This window comes from Acinonyx jubatus, chromosome B4 (genome assembly GCF_027475565.1).
Source record: "Acinonyx jubatus isolate Ajub_Pintada_27869175 chromosome B4, VMU_Ajub_asm_v1.0, whole genome shotgun sequence".
Lineage (NCBI taxonomy): Eukaryota > Metazoa > Chordata > Mammalia > Carnivora > Felidae > Acinonyx > Acinonyx jubatus.
In genome coordinates this window covers 130221476-130241497 of record NC_069387.1, presented here as the reverse complement: position 1 = coordinate 130241497, position 20022 = coordinate 130221476, and the positions used below count along the sequence as shown (strand labels likewise).

The 20022-nt window shown below is 55.6% G+C and overlaps 1 protein-coding gene and 4 non-coding genes across 6 annotated transcripts; all 5 read left to right on the top strand.

Moving 5' to 3' along the window:
- Positions 1 to 7284: 7284 nt before the first annotated feature.
- RPL3 (ribosomal protein L3) lies at positions 7285 to 13896 on the top strand. Of its 2 annotated transcripts, none has more exons than XM_027070698.2 (10): positions 7285 to 7400; positions 8358 to 8550; positions 9078 to 9246; positions 9809 to 9944; positions 11059 to 11245; positions 11808 to 11968; positions 12410 to 12511; positions 12984 to 13079; positions 13476 to 13595; positions 13796 to 13896. In XM_027070698.2, exons 1-10 carry the CDS (start codon positions 7398 to 7400, stop codon positions 13838 to 13840), a joined length of 1212 nt encoding a protein of 403 aa, XP_026926499.1. In that variant the 5' UTR covers positions 7285 to 7397; the 3' UTR covers positions 13841 to 13896. The 2 variants fall into 2 exon arrangements, with proteins under 2 accessions (XP_026926499.1, XP_026926500.1); XM_027070699.1 differs by having other exon boundaries at positions 7333 to 7404.
- Positions 7893 to 7956, top strand: LOC113602910 (small nucleolar RNA SNORD43). The gene has a single exon (XR_003424438.1). It is a non-coding gene; the product is annotated as a small nucleolar RNA SNORD43 (small nucleolar RNA).
- On the top strand, positions 9754 to 9808 carry LOC113602920 (small nucleolar RNA U82P). Its single transcript, XR_003424448.1, has one exon. It is a non-coding gene; the product is annotated as a small nucleolar RNA U82P (small nucleolar RNA).
- LOC113602919 (small nucleolar RNA U83B) lies at positions 11295 to 11388 on the top strand. The gene has a single exon (XR_003424447.1). It is a non-coding gene; the product is annotated as a small nucleolar RNA U83B (small nucleolar RNA).
- LOC113602918 (small nucleolar RNA U83B) lies at positions 12772 to 12865 on the top strand. Its single transcript, XR_003424446.1, has one exon. It is a non-coding gene; the product is annotated as a small nucleolar RNA U83B (small nucleolar RNA).
- Positions 13897 to 20022: the final 6126 nt, after the last annotated feature.

Genomic DNA, 20022 nt, shown 5'->3' with positions numbered 1-20022 from the left:
TGATAGTGCTGCTCTAAACGTGGGGGTGAACGTGTCCCTTTGAAACAGCACATCTGTGTCCCTTGGATAAATGCCTAGTAGTTCAATTGCTGGGTCGTAGGGTAGTTCTATCTTTAATTTTTTGAGGAACCTCCATACTGTTTTCCAGAGTGGCTGCACCAGCAAATCTTTTTTTAATGTTTGTTTATTTTAGAGAAAGACAGAGCACGAGTGGGGGAGGGGCAGAGAGAGAGGGAGACACAGAATCCAAAGCAGGCTCCAGGCTCCGAGCTGTCCGCACAGAGCCAGACGTGGGGCTCGAACCCATGAACGAGGAGATCATGACCTGAGCCGAAGTCGGATGCTTAACCGACTGAGCCACCCAGACACCCCAGGAAGTTACTAAGTTCTTCCGGGATGGTTTCCTTAGCTCTAAAATGGAGCAGATAGAAGAGTGCTTTCCTCAAAGGGTTGACTGACTGAATGAAATAAAAGATTCTTCTGCCCTCAGTGAAGGGCAGCTATTTCCCAAAGGCTAAGAAATGCAACTGGGCACATACAAATCATTGTAATAACATAAATAATACCCATCTGCATTGGTACAGCGCCTCAAATTTTTTTGGACCTTACGTATAGAGCTGAGACGCAAAGTAAGGGTCTGTATTCGTTTCTTGTGGCCGGCTGTAGCAAGTTACCGAAAGCTTGGTGGCCGAAAACAACAGAGATTTACTCTCTCGCTGTTCTGGAAAAGTCTGAAATCAGGATGCTGGCAGGGTGGGCTCCTTTTGGAGGCTCTGAAGGAGAAGCTGTTTCACGCTTCTGGTGGCTGCTGGCAATCCTTGACATTTCTTGGCTAATCTGTGTCTCTCTTCGCATGGCCCTCCCCTCTGTGTTTCTCCTTCCCTTAGTTTTTCTTATCAAGATACCCATCAGGGGCATCCGGGGGGCTCAGGCGGTTAAGTGTCCAACTCTTGGTTTCGGCTCAGGTCATGATCTCACAGTTTCGTGAGCTTGAACCCTGCCTCGGGCTCTGTTCTGGCAGTGCGGAGCCTGCTTGGGATTCTCTCTCTCCCTCGCACCCCCCGCCCCCTTCCCCCTGCCAAATTGTGCTGTCTCTGTCTCTCTCAAAATAAATAAACTTGAAAAAAAAAAAGATACTAGTCATTGGGTTTAGGGCCCATCCTAATTCAGGATGATCTAATCTCAAGGTCCTTGATTCAAAGAATCCTTTGCAAAGGACTTTTTCCTAAATGAGGCCGCATTGACAGGTGGACATATCTTCTGAGAAACACCTTCAATCCATTACAAGATCCATATATATTTATTTTCTCCTGTCGTGAACCAATTTCTCCAACCTCTTCTGCTGCATAATCCATGCTTTCATACTGGTTTGGGATGCCACTTTTTTCACGTATCGAGTTTCCGTGTGTACCCAGCCTATGTCTAGGGTTCTACATTCCATTCCATTCCATTCATCTGCCTGTTTTTCTGTGCCTGTGTCACTACCGCATTGTTTTTACTGTTGTGCTTTGGTTGTATGTCTTAATATTTGGTCAAGTAAATCCCCATCTTGGCTTCATTTTTTCAAAAAGCCCTAAATTTGCAAGGACCTTGATTTTCTCTTCTTTATGTTTATTTATTTCTGAGAGCACAAAAGACAGAGCACGAGCCGGGGAGACCAGAGAGAGAAGGAGACACAGAATCCAAAACAGGCTCCTGACTCTGAGCCATCAGCACAGAGCCGGACGTGGGGCTCGAACCCATGGACCGCGAGATCATGACCTGAGCCAAAGTCGGATGCTTAAACAACGGAGTCACCCAGGCAGGCCCAGGACTTTGATTTTCTATATACATCTTAGAATCTGTTTCTGAGTAGCCCCTGCCACAATCCCTTGGGATTTTGGTTGGAATCCCAATGACTGTATGGATTAATTTGGAGACAAACTGACATTTTTTAAGACATTAGGTCCGTCGATCCATGAACTGACTACATCACTCTATTTATCACGGTCTTCTTTTTATATCCTTTAATAGAATATGAAAGTTGTCTCCAAGGAGGTCTTATACATTCTGGTAGGGTCATTAAAGAAGGAAGAACACTCTACAACTTACAAATGGCCCATTTGTATATATCCCCTCTCCCTAGAGGCCTATCGTCTAATTTTTACAAAAAAGGAAACTGAGGCTAAGAAAGGTAAAGGAGCCTCCCCAGAGACACACAGTGGTGATAGAGCTGAGACCAGGTCCCCCAGCCTGAACACCTGGAGGCCATCTTGCTTGTCCTGCTGTTCTGGAACCTGGTGCTAACGGGCACCTCGGTGGCCCCAAAGCCACGGCCTCCTTCTCGCCCACTGGCATCCTTGTCCCCAAACACGAGGCACAGGCTGATGGAGGCCGGTGGGAGCCTGCTCCGGGTGGCTGGGTCAGGGCCAGGGATGGGGATGGCTGGAAGAATGGCAGTGACCGCATCCAGGTCTTTGGACTCTGCCCAGCACAGCCTGGCCCACCCTAGAGGTTGGGCCCAGCATGGCCCGGCCTACCCGCCCCACGGCCGCCCACAGCCTGTCTAGGCAGCAGACCAGCAGGGACATGGCCACCTGCGGCAGCACGGCTCGTAGCGGCGGCTCCAAGGCCTTGTCATTCTCTTGGTGGAGGCTGGCCAGGCTGTAGGAGGCCCACTGGGCCATGGTGAGTAGGACCAGGCTGGACTCCCACTTGAAGTGTCACAAGAGCCGCGGGATGTGGTGGCAGGCTCCGTGCATCAGGATGGTGAGCTGCTGGGGGCCCCAGCCCCAGGCCACGGTCAGTGGCTGCCACAAGGCCCGTTGGATAGGCAGTGGCAACTTTATGCACAGCTTCCTGGCCTCACCCCCGGCCTACCTGCCGGCTACTGTAGCACAGGACACAGAGGCCCAGTAGATGGACTGAGAGGCATGGGAGGCCATGTTTGCTATGGTCACCTGCAGCCCCAGCAGGGGGGCATAGAACTTCACCAGGCCTGCACCACACAGGGGAAGGGGCAGGAAATGCCACGCCCCCATGGCCAGCCGGCTCCCGTTCTGTGGGGCATCATCCTCACAGCTGGTGGTGGAGGAGCGGGGACATGGGGCCTCCATGGCCCAGAGCCTCTGTGCCCAGGCTCCTGCCTCAGGGACATCGAGCGGTGCTCATGCCACAAGCTCACATTAACTGACCCTCTGGCTCAAATACCCTCTCATCTGGGCCTGGTGGTTTTGCAGCAATCAGTGACAGCACAAACGATCGGGGTGTGAGCTCATGTCAAAGAGGGGGCATTATTGCTTCAAGGGGACAAGGGAGGGAGACTTTGAGAGTAAAACTGTGACGTTCTAGTGTGGGTCCCCCGTGTTCATGCCCTCATCTGACAGATGTGGCCCAGACCTCTGTGCTAGGCCCTGTACTGGGTGCTGAGAACGTGGGAACAAGATATGGTCTCTGCCTACAGGAAACTTCCGGTCCGGTGAGAGAGGTGGACGTTGAAACATCATGTGATCCCTGTTTGGCTCCTGCTCGGGTCCTCCTGACCTGCCACTACGGTTAGTCCACACCTAGAGCTTTACCTGGCCATACAGAACATCTGCCCGTTAGGTATTTGAGCAAAGCCTGAGATCTTTCTCTGCTGCTTATCAGAAGTTCCATTTTAAAAAAACAGTAGTGATAGAGGGCCATTTGTAAATAACATCATCCATTTCTTTTCAGACTCTGGATTTTATTTATTTATTTGTTTGTTTAGAGCCTGCGTGGGGGGGGGGGTGGAGATAGAGAAGGAGAGAGAGAGAGAATCCCAAGCAGGTTCCGCACTGCCAGCACAGAGCCCGACGTGGGGCTTGAACCCACGAAATGTGAGATCACGACCTGAGCCGAAATCAAGAGTCAGATGCTCAACCAACTGAGCCACCCAGATGCGCCTGGGTTTGTTGTTGTTGTTGTTTTAAGTCGGCGCCACACCCCATGTGGGGCTCAAACTCACAACCCTGAGATCAAGAGTCTCATGCTCTATCCACCGAGCACCGAGCGAGCCGGGTGCCCCACCAGGCTCTGGATTGTATCTTTGGATGAAACTAGCAATGTGGGATCAGGTAACCCAACCCCTTTGTTCCGGCCTCTCGTAAAGCGCTCATACGGATCGTACTGGTGTGTTACCTTGAATTCATTGGTCTGCGCTGTGTGTACATAGCCACTGTGAGTTCACTGTGGGAGGACGCTCGGGGCATTACCGACGACATCCCATGCTGGCCCTTCAGCCAAACATTTCTCTGTCTCCCCAGAGAAATTTCTTTCAAGCCTTATTTTAGGCACAGCGGACTCCTTCTACTTACCGGTTTGTTTTCATCATGCGGATATTGTGAAATGTGCTCCTGATCACATTTCTCTTTTTTACGTGGCTGCACAGAGGCTCGGAACCAAATGGAAGGACGACTCTGGCACAAACACAGAGTTCTATGATGCGTGTTTGGCGTGTGATCCCTTTCTGGCTTCATTTTCTTTCCCTTCCCTCACTCGCTTACCTTTTTCTTGTTGAGTTGCACACGTTTTGGTGTGTAACCTCAGACACGTTCTTGGAAGGAGAAAGGATACGCTTAACCCTATAAAACCCTATAAAAGAATCCCAAACCTACAAACCTTCCAATATTCTGTAATGGATACCGTGATCCTTGCCCTCGTGTCTTCCTTACTTCATCCCACCTCCAACGACTCATGCCAATCGTTTCCAGATCTTGTCCATCCTAACTATCTTCTGATTTGGCTCCTTTCTGTTCACCTTACAGGTCACACTGGTCACGTCACCCAGGCCACCCACCTTGACGGGTACTTTAACCCTTTTAGCGCATCCCGCTGCCCTCAGGATGAAGTTTCCTTAGATTCTAGGCTGGGATTTGAACTCTGTCTTCCTAAGCTTGTCTCCTGCCGCTGTCCCCTACTCTCTGGACCATATCAAACCACAAGCAGTCCGTGAGCAGATCGTTTATTCTCTGTACCTTTGTACACATTGTTCCCTCTGCCTGGACAGCTGCCTTTTGGCCTGACAAATAAAAATCCTTTGCGGCCCAATTCAAATAACATCACTTCAGCAGAAGACCATGACCTGGGGGGAGGGGGGGATTCACCAGTCCTCTCTTGTATTCCAATCATATTTTGCACAGGCCTCTGGTGCAGTTATGATGTCGGCAAACTGGTTTCTCCCAGGGCAGGTGCTTCATGTCTGCTGGATTTCTATGTTGCAGAGCTGGGCACAAGGCTAGGCAGAGCAAGCTTAGCACAGCACACATTTGTTAAATAAATGGATGAACGAATCCCTCATTTGACAGATGGGGAACCTGAGGCCCAAGACAACCCAGTGAGCTGTATGCACAAATGGAATGACAGAAGTCTCTTGATGCTCTCTTTTCTCCCTTGATGGTAAGGAGGGAATTCCTTTTAGGGAGAATAGTTTGTCTAGGACCGTTAGTGACATTGTCAACCCTTTTTAAACTCTCTTTGCCATTTTAATTTTTCAAAAATGTTTATTTATTTTTGAGAGAGGAAGAGCATGAGCAGGGGAGGGGCAGAGAGAGAAGGAGTCACAGAATCCAAGGCAGGCTCTAGGGTCTGAGCTGTGAGCACAGAGCCCGAGGCGAGGCTTGAACTCACGAACTGTGAGATCATGACCCCAGCTGAAGTCAGACGCTTGACCGACTGAGCCACCCAGGTGCCCCCAGTAAATATTTATTGAATGATTTGGGGGCCCAGAGCTCTTTCCAGTGAGGGGGTTACTGGGCACCAAGTCTGATGCTGTGAAAACCGAAGCTGGAGTCAGACTTGAGCCCTGTCCTTCATTGATTGTGTGACTTTTGTCAAATTATTTCCTCTTGGCCTGAAACTTCGTTTGCTCTATAGGAGGGGACAGACAATATGGGTCATAGTCTTTCGTTTGCAATTCTGAAATTAAAAACAGAAGCCACTGGATAGCAAAAACCAAACCGACGAATTTTTTAGGCAGCAAAGTCAGCCTTGAACCGATGTGAAGCCGTTTATATTTATCCCACTCCATAAGAAGGTATCTATATCTGTATCTATATTTTTACAGAATTAATGTGTCTCATTAAAGAGTTTGGGGAGGATTACATAAGTATGTGCACCATATTGCATGATTTATTTAAAACATGAAAAATGCTGAGTTTGGAAACACATCTGGCCCCAAAGATTTCCCATAAGGGAAATCTTATTTCCAGTGAGGGAAATCGGCACCGCCCCCACCCCGACCCCCCAAGGGATGGTGTGAAGATGAAATGAATGGTTTTTTAACCAATGGTGTGAGCGTGCAATGGCCAGGTCCAGAATCAAGTAACAGGACCGGGTGGGATGGAGGTGCAAGGTGACGTATGGGTGACAGTGTGTGTGCCCTCCCCCAGCAAAAAGGGTGTATCAGGCCTTGGGGGGCAGCCTCGGGAGTTAATGCTTAATCCCCAGGAAACAACAGGGAGCCACGGGAAGTAACAAGATAACATGTGATTCTTAAAAAGATTTCGAGAGGCAAGCCTGGAAGCAGGGGGAGCAATTAGGAAGCTCGTGGGTCACCGTGGGGGGGGGGGGGGGAGGCAGGCGGAGATCAGCAAGGGCTCCTGAGGCTGGAAGGGCGAGTCAGGGAGGTTGGGCAGCTGGACCCGTGACCGCAGGTCGTGACGCGGTTTTGTCGCCTCACTGACCATCAGTAGCAAGCGCGGGCCACAGCACCTGGACACCCGGAGTCATGGCCCAGAAGGGGCTTGAGGGACGGGTGTCCGAAATCAGAAAGCAGTAAAGGCAAGTTGGTGTCGCGGAAGCAGCTCTGGGTTGGGAGTCAGGCGGCCCGGTTTTCGGTCTTTTCTCTCCAACTCTGAACGGGTGGGAGCAGGGCAACGCGTCCCAAGTCGGTTGCCCGCCAAACGGCCAACACCGCGGATCCGCTGTGTGGGACGGAAAGGGGATGTCACGTGTGAAGGCGCTTGGGCGCTGAAACCCACAGCTGGGTTATTCAATCCTGGAGGGGACGGCATTTCACATGAAAAAAAAAACCCCAAAAAACCAGACGCGGCCATTTAGCTTCAGCGTAACGGCGTGTGTCATCCAACTTGGCAGCTACCTAACGCTGAACGGTCGTTGCGCCCAATTCTCTGCCAACGTTTCCCTGCGCTTCGCTAAGTTTGAACCCAGTCGCTCGCCGTATAGTCTCTAATCCCCGCCCCCGAAACGGACGTCCAGCTCAGAACGAACTCTGGGCGAGGACGAGCGTGCGTGGAAAGGGCGCCCCGTACCCGCCCCACGACCCGGCGTCCGCCGCGGGCGCGCGCTCGCACGCCGGAAGGGGCGGAGCCAGGCGGGGCTTTATAAATGGCTCGCCGGCAGAGCCCCGACCTCTACCGGCAGCATTCGGCGGCGGGATGGTATGTGTTATCATGGCGCTCCCCTCTTTGTTGGCGCGGCGGCACGACTCCATCCGCGGCGCATCGCCGCCATCCCAACTCGGCGGGCGCCGGGGGCCTGCTCGACGAGCATGGGGGACTCGGCGACATCCCCAACCAGGCTTATTTCTGGAAAGACCCGAGGCCTGTGCTTGACCTGGGGCCCGCCAGGCGGCTGGCGAAAGCCCTTGGGCCTGGCTCCGGTTTGGAGGCCCCGAGCCCGAAAATTCTCAAGTGCCAGATAATTTTCCGGATCTCGCCCTTCCCGATTTAGTGTTAATCCGGTTTAGAGTCTGAGCACGTAGGCCAGGAGGCTCTTGAGTGGGTTCGTCGGGCACTAGTCGTGCTAACCTGGGAGGTGCAGACATCCATGTAGCCCGCCGGAGGGGAGCCTGGGGTAGGGGTGCCGAGACCTTGGGCTGAAATGGGTGGGACGGTTCGTACAACCGTAAGGCCTCTGGAGTTCCGAGGAACCACAGATGATGAACTTATTGACGGGCGGACAGAGACTCTGTGCTGATTGTCACGTTCTGATTTGGCTCTGTCGGGTTCTGGTGGCCTCTACGTGTTATCAGTCCGGCCTGGGGAACCTGTAGTGCCAGCTGCTTGTCCCAGAAGTCTCTTTGTGGTCAAACTGTTACTGACTCGACCATAAAGCCACCTGTGTGAAGTGATTTTAATGACCCCCCCCCCCCACCTTGTGTGTCTTTGTCCTGTTAAGAAAGTACGTTTGCTTGGGTTACAAAATGAGGTTTCGAGGCAAAGACCGAACTCGATTAGGATGTGTGGCCCTCTAAGCAAGTGAATCCAGCCCCGCACGTTAGCATGTTTATTCATGGGGTCGCTGGTGTGGACCCAGCGTTCAACTGAGGCACGCTGGGCGTCGGAAGTGAGCTACTTAGATGAGCCTGAGTGCTAACGTGGGTTGTTTCCTCCTAGTCTCACAGGAAGTTCTCCGCTCCCAGGCATGGGTCCCTGGGCTTCTTGCCTCGGAAACGCAGCAGCCGACACCGTGGGAAGGTGAAGAGCTTCCCCAAGGATGACTCTTCAAAGCCCGTCCACCTCACCGCCTTCTTGGGCTACAAGGCCGGCATGACTCACATCGTGCGAGAGGTCGACAGGCCAGGATCCAGTAAGTACAGGCTGCATCCTCGGAGCTGGTGGGGGGTGGTGGTTAGGAGCCGAGGATGGGGACGGACCGGAGTTGGGGCAGACCCTCTCTTGGTGGGATCGGTGTTTCGGGCTGTAGATGGCTGGCATTGCTGTAGGTGGAGGGATGTGTTGAAGTCCGGGAACTTTAACGTGAGTAAGTTTTAAAAGATCCGCAGCATAGGAGTATGCCAATTTGGGAGATCGTCCCTGTGAGCCTTAACTCTAAAAGCCTGAATACTGCCCGTGTCCCTGGTTGTGAAGTGCAAAGTAGTAAAACCGCACTGCGTTAGAGTCCTGATACTTTTTTGAGTTAGAGACACAGAACGCATGCAGGAAGTTGGCCCCTGGGAGTGCAGGTTGCCGGTAAGTTCCCCGCTTCTGCAAACTTCCTGGTTACCTCAAGCACGTTGCCTTCTTTAATTGAAGTGGGCACGTGCAGACGCAGCGTCATAATCCCTCGGCGACTCTGGCTGTCCCCCTCCGGTCTGACCGCCCTCTCTTCCACAGAGGTGAACAAGAAGGAGGTCGTGGAGGCTGTGACCATTGTGGAGACCCCGCCCATGGTGGTTGTGGGCGTCGTGGGCTACGTGGAAACCCCTCGAGGCCTTCGTACCTTTAAGACCATCTTCGCTGAGCACATCAGTGATGAGTGCAAAAGGCGCTTCTATAAGAACTGGTAAGGGACAGGGACGAGGAGGCTATGCGCTCTGTGGGTCAGGGGCCCTGTGCGGGTTTTCGCTCTAGCAGGGGAGGAACTAGAACTGCTCTGGCGTCCGGTTTAGTTGGTGTCCTGAGCAGAACAGTTCCTGGGGACAGACCTTGAGCAGCACCTCTAGACCTTCCTGTTCAGCTTAGTGGGTGTTGACGGAGAGCTCAGTAGTTCTCGTGTTCTTTTGGTTGCTGGGACGTACGGAGAGTAGGGCTAGAGACTGAGATAGTGCCTAACTCCCCCAGTCCTCCGTCTGGGAGCGTGGTCGGGTTAATGGCTCAGTCGGAGCAAGAATTCGTGAGTATTTGAATGTTTGTGACTTGTATTAATCTTGTGGACCTCTGCTCAGCTCCGCTCGGCTCTGCCCGATGAGCTCCATCCAGGCTCCGCTTGCCGGTGGAAAAGGCTCCTTAGAAGCCGGCAATGAGCCCCATCCCTATGTGGTGCCAGCGTGCCTTCCGCTCACCCCTTGGAGGAGTGATGAAGGCCTGCGCCCCGCCCCCTCCCCAACTCTGCTCTGCTCCTGAAGGCATAAGTCCAAGAAGAAGGCCTTCACCAAGTACTGCAAGAAGTGGCAGGATGACGACGGCAAGAAGCAGCTGGAGAAGGACTTCAGCAGCATGAAGAAGTACTGCCAGGTGATCCGCGTCATCGCCCACACTCAGGTGAGCGCTCGGCAGGACGCACAAGAGGGGGACTGCGCCAGTGCTTCCTGTCTGGGGAGACGGAGGCCTACTTGAACCGAGCCCCCTAGTTCTCTTCTGACTTGACGCCTCACCTCAAATGGACTGTGTGGGGATTTTGGAGGGATGGTAAGATTAGTTCCAGGTCCTTAAACTTGTCGATGGATGGGCCAGCGAGCAGCTTGGGGATTGCTTGAAGTGATGCAGCGACACGGTGCGCCACCTGCCCTGGATTCCCAAGGCCAGCCTAAGTCTATTAACCTGAGAAGGCAGCCCGGTTCCTCCAGGCCTAAGGCTTGGCTTTTCTGTCGCCAACAGAGGGCGCTGTGTCTCCAGGCTTTTTATTTGGGAAACCGTGCCCCATTTTAGGAAAAGTGGTGGAAAGAACTAGTGATTCTTTGACATTGTGAAATGCTTAACTGAAAATAGTAGTAGGTCACTGGCTGTTTGCGCTTCAAATCTGACTTGCCGTGACCCTTTGGCTGTAGAATGACTACGTCCTCTGCAGTTTGCTTGAGTTATTATTCTGGGTATACGCCCCTGATTGTTAAATTGTTTAGTTTCAGTAGGGTTAAAATGACCATATTGGCTTAGATTTGTAGTGTGTGTCCGTTACTGAAGAAAGTTCCATAGGACAGCACTGGGCCACTCTTAGCGAAACGCTTTAGGTTTGAATTCTTTTTTTCCGTAACTTTGCAGCTTATCTCTTGACTGAGGTGCTATTTCCACTCTCCCACAATGTGAGTGGCTTGTTGACGGTCAGTAGAGCCAAGATAGATTGCCAGGGTAAACGAGGGCAGTACTGGAAGCAACCAGAAAGCATGATGATCAGGAACATAGGGCTAGTTGGTCCCAGGATCTGGCTAGGTCTGCTTGTGTTGGTGTGGCCCATGTGTATTAAGGGTCAGTCCATCCTGATGGTGAACTTCGGCATCAGAATTGAAAAGGGGAACGGTACCCGGTAGGGATTTTAATACAGGAAGGAGCCTTTTCATTTTTGCCAGTAGAGAAGCATGCGGTTCAAGGTTGCCAAACTGTTCTGCCACCGGAGGAGAGTTGAAGCTCAGGTATCTGAGCCGTATCGATTCCCTCCTAGATGCGCCTGCTCCCTCTACGCCAGAAGAAGGCCCACCTCATGGAGATCCAGGTGAACGGAGGCACGGTGGCCGAGAAGCTGGACTGGGCCCGTGAGAGGCTGGAGCAGCAGGTGCCTGTGAATCAGGTGTTCGGGCAGGACGAGATGATCGATGTCATCGGCGTCACCAAGGGCAAAGGCTACAAAGGTGAGCTTTGCAGCGGCCCGAGTGGTGGTCAGATGCGGTTTCAGGTCCAGATCTTTGGCGATGAGGCTCTGGAAGGAGTGCTGGGCGCATCTCATGAGTAAGATGGCAGAAACTTTCCTCCCTGCCTTGTCTCTGGGAATAGCCCTGTGGTCAGGTGGCAGGGAGGTAGGAGGACTGGGGGTGACCTGGCCATACATCTGAACCCTTACGTTTGGAGCTCACTGCAGAAGGCGGAGGGGACTCGGAAATTGGATCAGCCCCCGACAGCGTAGAACTTGGTGAATGCTGTGAAGTGCGCGTGTGCCCATCTAGTGCACGGCCGGTTCTCCAAGGCCTCTTAAGTTGAGAACAGGTTTACGTCTTGGCAGGTGATCCACTGGAGCGAATAAGAGGGGTTAGAGGGTCACGTGTATGTTAAGCCTTCCTGTCCCTCGCTCACCTAGTCCATGTGGGTGTTGACTGTCCATACTCAAGTGTCGAGTGAACTCAAATTGGGCACTCAGTGGGAAAGGGCCACTGGCAGGTGTTCTAGACACCCCGGTAACAAGCTTGTGTCTTCTAGGGGTCACCAGCCGCTGGCACACGAAGAAGCTACCCCGCAAAACCCACCGAGGGCTGCGCAAGGTGGCCTGTATTGGGGCCTGGCATCCTGCCCGAGTGGCCTTTTCTGTGGCTCGGGCTGGGCAGAAAGGCTACCATCACCGCACGGAGATCAACAAGAAGGTGAGGTGCCAAGGGGGTTCGTGTGGAGACTTTAAACCTGGAAGGGAGAGACGAGCCCAGTGTTGGGAGTGCAGTTTCCACTTCCTGTTAGCACTGCTCCGTTGTGCGGGAGCTTCCGGACTGCACTTGGACCGGAGTTGCTCACCTTGTGTGATGGGGCACGGTTTTGGCTCGTGGACGTCAGTGGTTTACAAGCTGCCATCGAAAGGTGGTTCTGGTGCAGCTGACCCTTCGAGTGACCAAAGATGAGAGCCACGTCTGGCCTTTCCTTTGCGGTTTTGGGGGGGCCACTGTCTCCCAACACGTGGCGGTATCTTTAGGCCCAGCCAGCCTTTCTTTCTGCTCCTAGCCTGGGGTGCCCCATCACTAGGACTGAGGTGATAGCTGCTTTCCTGGAGTCTGTCTCTCCTTTTAAGTTTCTACGGTCCATCCCTTACGTAGATCTACAAGATCGGCCAGGGCTATCTCATCAAGGATGGCAAGCTGATCAAGAACAATGCTTCCACTGATTATGATTTGTCTGACAAGAGCATCAACCCTCTGGTGAGTAATGAGAACTGTTTTCTCAAAGCCTCAGGTCCTGGCTCCGGCGGGGATTTCCTTCTCATTCTTTGTGAATCTGCGCCAGACCTCACCTGTGGGGTGGGACCCTGGTGCTCTTGTGTCCTGGCTGACTCACCGAGGCTGTTTTCAGTCTGTTAACTGGTCTCCTACAGACTGTATCCAGCCGTCTGTTCTTGTAAATGGCACGTCTTCAATGCCCTGGTTGGGGCTGGCTGGTGAGAAGTGGGATCTCAGACCCAGCTGTTCAGTGATGAGGCTCTGGAATGAGCGCTGGGCACAGCGCCCGAGTCCAACTGCGGAAACGTTCCTTGCTGCCTTCCTTCTGAGAACAGCCCTGTGGTCGGCAGGTGGCAGGGGAGCACCTGAATCTGAAGGAGGTCCTGTGTGTTGTCTGTTCAGTCTCTAGCCTTACACTTGCTCTGTCCTGATCTGATGGCTTTGCTCTTTCCAGGGTGGCTTTGTCCACTATGGTGAAGTGACCAATGACTTTGTCATGCTGAAAGGCTGTGTGGTGGGAACCAAGAAGCGAGTGCTCACTCTTCGCAAGGTGAGGCTGGCGGCCCCTCCTGGTGGTCAGGGTGTAGGCGGGGCTCGGGCCTCCAGTGGAGGAGAGTCGATAGTGGACACAGGGCCACACTTCCTTGAGGGGAGTTCAAAGAAATGGGGGACAGGGCTTGGTCTTCCCTTGAATATGAGGTTTGAAGTTCTGGGAGGAGGAATTTCAGTCTGGCCTGGCCCAGCTGTTTGCTTCTGTTTTCATGTGTTTCCTACATCGCTCTGGCGTCCAGGGGGAGATCCTTGGGTAAGACCAGCTAGAGTAGAGGTGGTGTGGGAAGGGGGTTCCTCTTGGCTCTGGAGGGGCTGTGATTGAGACTGGCGATCCTCTGCCCTCGCAGATGAGGGGCCTGTGAACTGTAACTGACCTTTCCCTCTTGGCCCACAGTCCTTGCTGGTGCAGACCAAGCGGCGGGCCCTGGAGAAGATTGACCTTAAATTCATCGACACCACCTCCAAGTTTGGCCATGGCCGATTCCAGACCGTGGAGGAGAAGAAAGCATTCATGGTGAGCACCCGGACCCTGCTGCCCTCTGGCTGGGGCTGGGATGGTTCCCCGGGGATGTCTCCCGTCAGCCTGCCCAACTGCACTGGCTCCTGGGGGTCCTGAGCTTGTGACAGTGCAGGATCTCTGGTTCCATAGGTGGGGGGATTCGTGCCGAGCTTCTTTCCTCCCCCTCTAACCTTGCCCCCTGCGCCTCTCCACAGGGACCACTTAAGAAAGACCGAATTGCAAAGGAAGAAGGAGCTTAACGTCAGGAGCAGATTGTGCAGCTGGTGGGATCTCAATAAAACTAGTTTTCCAGTGACCCCCTGCCTCCGGTTTTGCTTCCCAGTCTGGCCGCTCCACTGTGGCCACAGGAGGGTTCTTGTGCTTTGAGAGTTGTTGCCCTTGGCTCCTTAGCAAAATGTCATGTTTTTTGCCCTACCATTTTATCTGGCCCCGTGCCTGGAGCAGGTGGGGCTTGATGGGAGCTAGAAGCGGAGCCCGGGTCTGCCCCTGAATTGTTGAAACTGGCCTGGGGCGGCAGGCTTTGTGCAAATGTGTCCTGTCACCCGGTGAGGCTCTGCTGTAGAGGGTGATTGTGTTTGCACAGCTTGGGTGGTAACACCGCACAGGGAGGGAGGCAGTGAGGATTTCGTGTTCCCCGTTGGCTTTGGAGTTCTGATGGGCATGGCAGGGCCAACCCTGGCTTTGAGTATAAGAATAAGTAATTTAGTTAACTAATCCACATGGGATACATGGGATTGGGTTCCAGTTGGGGCTTGTTGAGGTTCTTTTCTAACCAGCTGGGTTTTGACATTGGGGGGGGGGGTGCCCTGCAGTGAAACTGGTAGAACATGGGAATGTACCCTGAGGAAGTTTCTGGTTAGTTGCTCCCCCAGCTTTGCTTTACAAGGTTGAGGACGTGGGCATGCAGAGGTGAAATTCTGCCCAGCTGGGAAGCCATTGGGACCCTTCATTGGCCTAGAATGGTTCAGCCTCTACCCTGTGTATCTGTCCTCCAGGCTTGGGATCCCCACAGTGGTGGGCAGTGGTGTGGCTGCTCTAATCTCTGATTTCCGACCCCCGTGACTTCAAGCCTGTGAGTTCTGGCACAGCTGGCAGTCCATGGGTGTGTCCAGGGCCAGGTAAATTAGAGGGGGCCCAAGTTGTCCCTCTGGTTCTTGGTTAGCATGATGCCCGCATGAGTGGATGAGGCCGAGAAGAGCTCTAAGCACAGGGCCCTCCCATCATGTCCTCTGCCTGGCAACTCTGGAGCCCGTTGTGAACCCCAGGGGCATGGCCTCGAAGCCGCTGGCTGATTGGAGAAGACAGCTGCCGCAGCACCGCCCGCCGTGGGTCCTCAGGATCCTGGTTCTGGAGCTGCACTTCTGGCCAGAACCGCCAGGGGGGGGAGTGGGCAGCACCCTGCTGAACCGGCCCCTTGAGGCCCTGCAGGAGGGCCCCAGGGCTCATCCCAAGACTGTGTCCTCTGTCTACCAGGGCTTCCTGACCAGGGTGCCCCAGTCTTGGGAGTCAAGCCCACAGCCGGAAGGGGTGAGGACCTGGTCCAAGGCCTCTAGTCCCGTCGGGCAGAGTCAATCTCCCAACCCAGTCAGGTTCTGGAGAGGATGGTGAGCTGGGCAGGACCACCCACCCCCTCTTTCCCTTGGCCTTGTAGCCTTCGGGCCTCCCCACCACCCTTAGGCCAGCCCTGGGGCCCGGCTGCCCACCCAGCCCAGGTAGGGAAGGTTTTGCTGGTCTGAGATGTCCTGGCTGGGCCTTGTTCCCCTGTCCCCAGGGCTCTGCCCACTCGGAATGGCCAGGATGACCGGATGTGGGTCTAGAGAACAAAGGCTCAGCATCTAAGGGCAGAAAAGTATCCTGTGTGCTCCTAGCCCGAGGACATGCGCACAAGCATCCAGCACCTTGCATACATCTCCAGGTGACATGCTGTCGCCTTACCCTTCTGTGTCCCCAAACACATGACACGGGCACAGAAAGCCCTTTGCGGGGGCAGGCTTACTCGACAGGGGCTGAGTGAGCCCTTGGCTGTTGACCATACCCTCATGTCCCCATTCTCTTTGTTCCTGTCCTGGCCCTGGCCAGTGAGTGACCTTGAGCACATCCCAGAGCATTTCCAAGCCCCCACCTCATCTGCTGGTGACTCACGATCTCAGCGGTTGTTAGCGGGACCAAATGGCAAAGAGTGTCCCAGTGGGTGCACGGAACAAGCTGGGGCTTTTAGGGTGAATAATAAGGGTCTCTGGGGCAGGGGGCAGCGGGAAGGGCCGGCCACACGTGTGGGGTCAGCTTCACTCCAATCCAGAGAACCTCCAGGCCCTGGGGGAGCAGTGGGGAACTGAAAGTCCCTGCTCAAGCTGATCTGGTGGGTGCGCAGACCGTAGACACAAGTAAACAAGACGGTTTTAGGAGTGAACAAAACAGGCCACTGGGCTACACGGGTGTGGGGAGGAGGCTCTGAGACAGGGCGCGAAGGATCCAGCCTTCGCGAGCTCCACGGACAGAACACCCCCAACAGCACAGCAGGTGCAAAGTCCCTGAGGTGGGCGAGGCTTCCATGCTCAAATCTGAACTCCGGAGGGAGGCAGGTCTGTGAAGGTGGGACTGGATCCCCGCTGCCTACCTGGCTAGGACCTGGCATATAGTAGGTGCTCAGTAAACGTTCCCTGCGTCTGGGGACCCGCCCGTGCTTGCGTGTCGGGTGCCCCAGCACTGGTCTCCTGGCACTTGTGTGAGCCTGTGGTGGGTGGGACAGCTGTCTTTGTCTCCCGCAGTCTGCCTGCATGTCACTGAGGGTGCTCCTGAGTGCCTGTCGCTGTGCTCTTCCTGTCACCAGAACCCTCAGACAGGCCTCGCCGGAATCCTGTGGTGACAGAACAAGGAGTCTCATTCCATTCCTCCTGAAAAAAAAAAAAAAAAAAATACCTGCTGGGAATTTCTGAGCAAGTGGGAACAGGGAGGTGGCCGGAGCCACCATTGCCTTAAAAGGCACGACAGAGCTAGTGACTTCGCTGAGCTCACCTGGGGATGGCCTTGGGGGGTGGAGGGGTGAGTCGTTGGCTGCACCTCCTGGGCTCACCCCCAAAGTATTCCGCCTCCTCCCCAGATCCTCACGGACGGCCTTGCCAGCAAGGGCTGCCGTGCTGCCTGGCCCGCTGGCCCTCCCGACCCCAGCCCCGGGGGCCCCAGCCCTGTGCCTCGCCCTCCCCCCATCTGCTCTCAGCGCGCAGCTACTTGTCTGAGCTCCCCGCCCGCCCTCTGTGCGGTGTCGCGCCGCATAGGCTGGTACTCGAGGCTTGCCAACCTCTCCAGCATCACGTCCCCTCCCCGGGGCCAGACTCCCGGCCTGCTCCCAGGAAACCGGGTGGCTCTCCCCTGCCCTTTCAGCAGCAGGCTCAGAAGCCCGGGCTGGGGCTGGACTGCTGGGGGGAGAGGGGCCTGACTCAAACTCCGGGGGAGCCTGGAAAGTGACAGCGAGGGAGGCGGCCTCCAGGAACCTTCCAGGGCCTCGTAGCAGATCAGAACTGTTACGATGCAGAATCCTTACCATAGCTCATCTGTCGGCCCCCTCGACTGGCCCGCACAGCGCTGCCCAGGGTCCAGGCCCAGCAGCCCCTGGCTCGCGAGGAGCCGCGCTCACGCTGGCTTTGCCTCCAGGGGGCACTGCCTGGTGGGCAGGTGGTAATAGCCTGAATACCTCACCTCCTCTCAGGCACTGTGCTCAGTACTTTACGCGTATAGACTCAGTCTCCAGGAGCACCAATTGACCCAGCTTCTGTTACTACCCCATTTTGCAGAGGAGAAACTGAGGCTCAGAGAGAATGAGCAGCTTGCCCAAGGGCACACGGCGGATAACTGGGAGGGCTGGGATTTGAGGCCTGGCATCTCTTCGCCTCGACCCTCTGCTACGAGGGGCCTGCAAAAGCAGCGTGGCTTAGAAGGAGAAGGAGGAGTACAGTACTCATTTGTGAGCACCTACTGTGTGCTAAGGCTTGTGCTAGACCGTTTCGGAGTTACTCTGACCCTTACAACCATTAGTCCCATTTGACAGATGGGAAAATGGGGGTCCCAGAGAGACTCAAGAGAGTCCTCGGCGGTCACAGCGCTGGACTATGCTCTGGGGGGCATCTCCTCTGCTGTCTCCCTGAGCGGTCACGACAGCCCCGTGGGTCCGGGAGCTGGTGCCCCTGTTACCACCCCTGTTTTCGCAATGAGAAAACGCAAGCTGCCTAGCGGCCCCTCGCGTGGGACTCTCTGGAGTGCTGAGCAGGGATTCAAATCCAGGCTCCAGAAGGTAAGCGCTAACCCCTGCACCGCGCTGCCCTCACCATGTAGGTGCCTGGGGGCTGCTGGTGAGGAAGGGGAGGGACAGCGTTTCCCAGCAGCGCCCACAGCACCAACGTCCCTCTGTCCCCTGCCCCTCACAGACTCACACCACGGGCCGGGACAGATGGGCGCGGGGCGTGGTGGGGGGGGGGATGCCTCCCACAGGGCCGCTGCAGACAGGTGGGGGCCCTGGCCCCACGGCTGGCCTCAGGCTACCAGGCTTCATAGGACTATGGAGAAGTGGCCGTCCCCGCTCGCTGCCTCCTGAGCCCCCGCAGCAGGCGGAGGAAAAGGGCTCTGAGAGGAGATGCTAAAGATAGCCCGCTCGCCACTTCCCCATCCTCGCTGGCCACCACCTCGTCCCCGATGGCTCCCAGCATGCACCACCCTTCCCGTGGCCGGCCCTTCCTCAGAACCTGGGGCACAACACAGGGACCCAGGCCATGGTCACCGTCGGAAGACTCCCCAGGCACCGGCGCCGGGCCGGTCAAGGATGTGCCCCGTGCCGCTCAAAAACCTCCCCTCGACGGGAGGTCTATCGTCACCCCCGTTTGAACCACGGACACCCCCCCACACTGACACAACCACACATCTCCACGACGGCCGGGGGCCGTGACCACACTGGCACGACAACACCGAGGCTCACCAGGACACGCGGCGTCACTCATTCATCTGGGAGTCTGTCTCCACCCGCCCAGGAGGATTCACGTCGGGGGAAATCCACAAACGCTACACATCGGGGCCTTTCTTCCGGAGGGCCGGTGGTGAAGTGTTCGCGGACACGCCACGCCCCCCCTGCTGGCCACCTGCTGGCTGAACCCGACTGGCTGAGGTCGTCCCCAGAGGTGGCAGCAGAGGTCAGCGCCCTGGGGCACAGAGCAGGGGTGGATGGTGGGCTCCGGTATGACAAGCACAGCGAGCTGGCATTGTGCCTGCCACTTTGCCCTGCCTCCCCGGGACCAGCACCATCTAAGTCACTGTGCATTGACATTTACGCAAGGGCAGGCCCTCCCCCACTCCAAAGCTTTCCGTGGCTCCGCGTTGCCCATGTCCACTTATTCAGACGTCGAAAATATTTATTAAGCGCCCTGTGTCGGGCACCTTGGGGCGGCATCCAAGACTCCTCCCCCTCATTTGGCCCCAGTCTGCCCAGCAGGTCCTCACGGGCTGCTGTGTCTTGACCATGTGGCCATGTGTGGCCACCAGCGTCGTCTGGCCCAGGCCTCCCGGCTGTGCCGCGGTGGCCCCGCGCGGTACGTGGGAGAGAGCTGGCCAGGGCTGGAGACCGGCTGTTTCTCCCCAGCGCTGTGACAGCCCTGGGAGGGCCACAGAGAAGATCCGGGTGGAGGATGTGCCCCGGCGGGCGGCTGCTGTCACCGAGTCCTCGCTCTCCGTCTGGCCCCCACTCCCCATCAGTAAACACTGAATGGGCGGACGGGCCCGTGGAAAAGGCACAATCACTTCCATTTCCCAGTCAAACCAGGGCTCAGAGAGGGCAGCGGACCCCGCCAGGCTCCCGCAGCCAGCACGTGGCCCTGCCTCGTCCTTGTCCTCGTCCGGCACCCGAGCCCCACCAGGCCAGAAGTGGCAAATGCCAGCCCAAGGGCCAAAGCAGCCCACAGCTGTTTGGGTTGGCTCTCGGGCGTGAGCTGGTCTGCATGAGGCTCTGAATTTCGGGAGTTCACAGCTTCGCTTTTGTCTTTCAAATCCTGATCAATAGCAGAAACCTGGAAGCAATCCAAAGGCCCAGGGGCCTGAGAGGCGCTAAGCGGAAGCGCGCCCTTTCAGCTCCGGGGCTGGGCCTCTGAGAGCCGGAGGCCAATGCAGAGCGAGGAGGGAGACTCCATGGGCTGCAGCAATCAGGGAAGCCTTGCTGCAAGAGGGAGGCTTGAGCCGAGCCGTGAAGGCCGAGTCATGCCGGCTCACCTGAATGGAATGGATGGTTCGAGAAGGGTGGGAAAGCGCAATTCAAAGGAATGAGCTTGTTAATAGAGAAATTTGAGGCACAGCAGGAAGCAGGTTGGGGAGGGACTTGGAGGTGGGTTGGGGGAGGTCTTCCCTGAGACCCTCCTCTGTACCTCACCGCAGGGAGCCCCGGTTC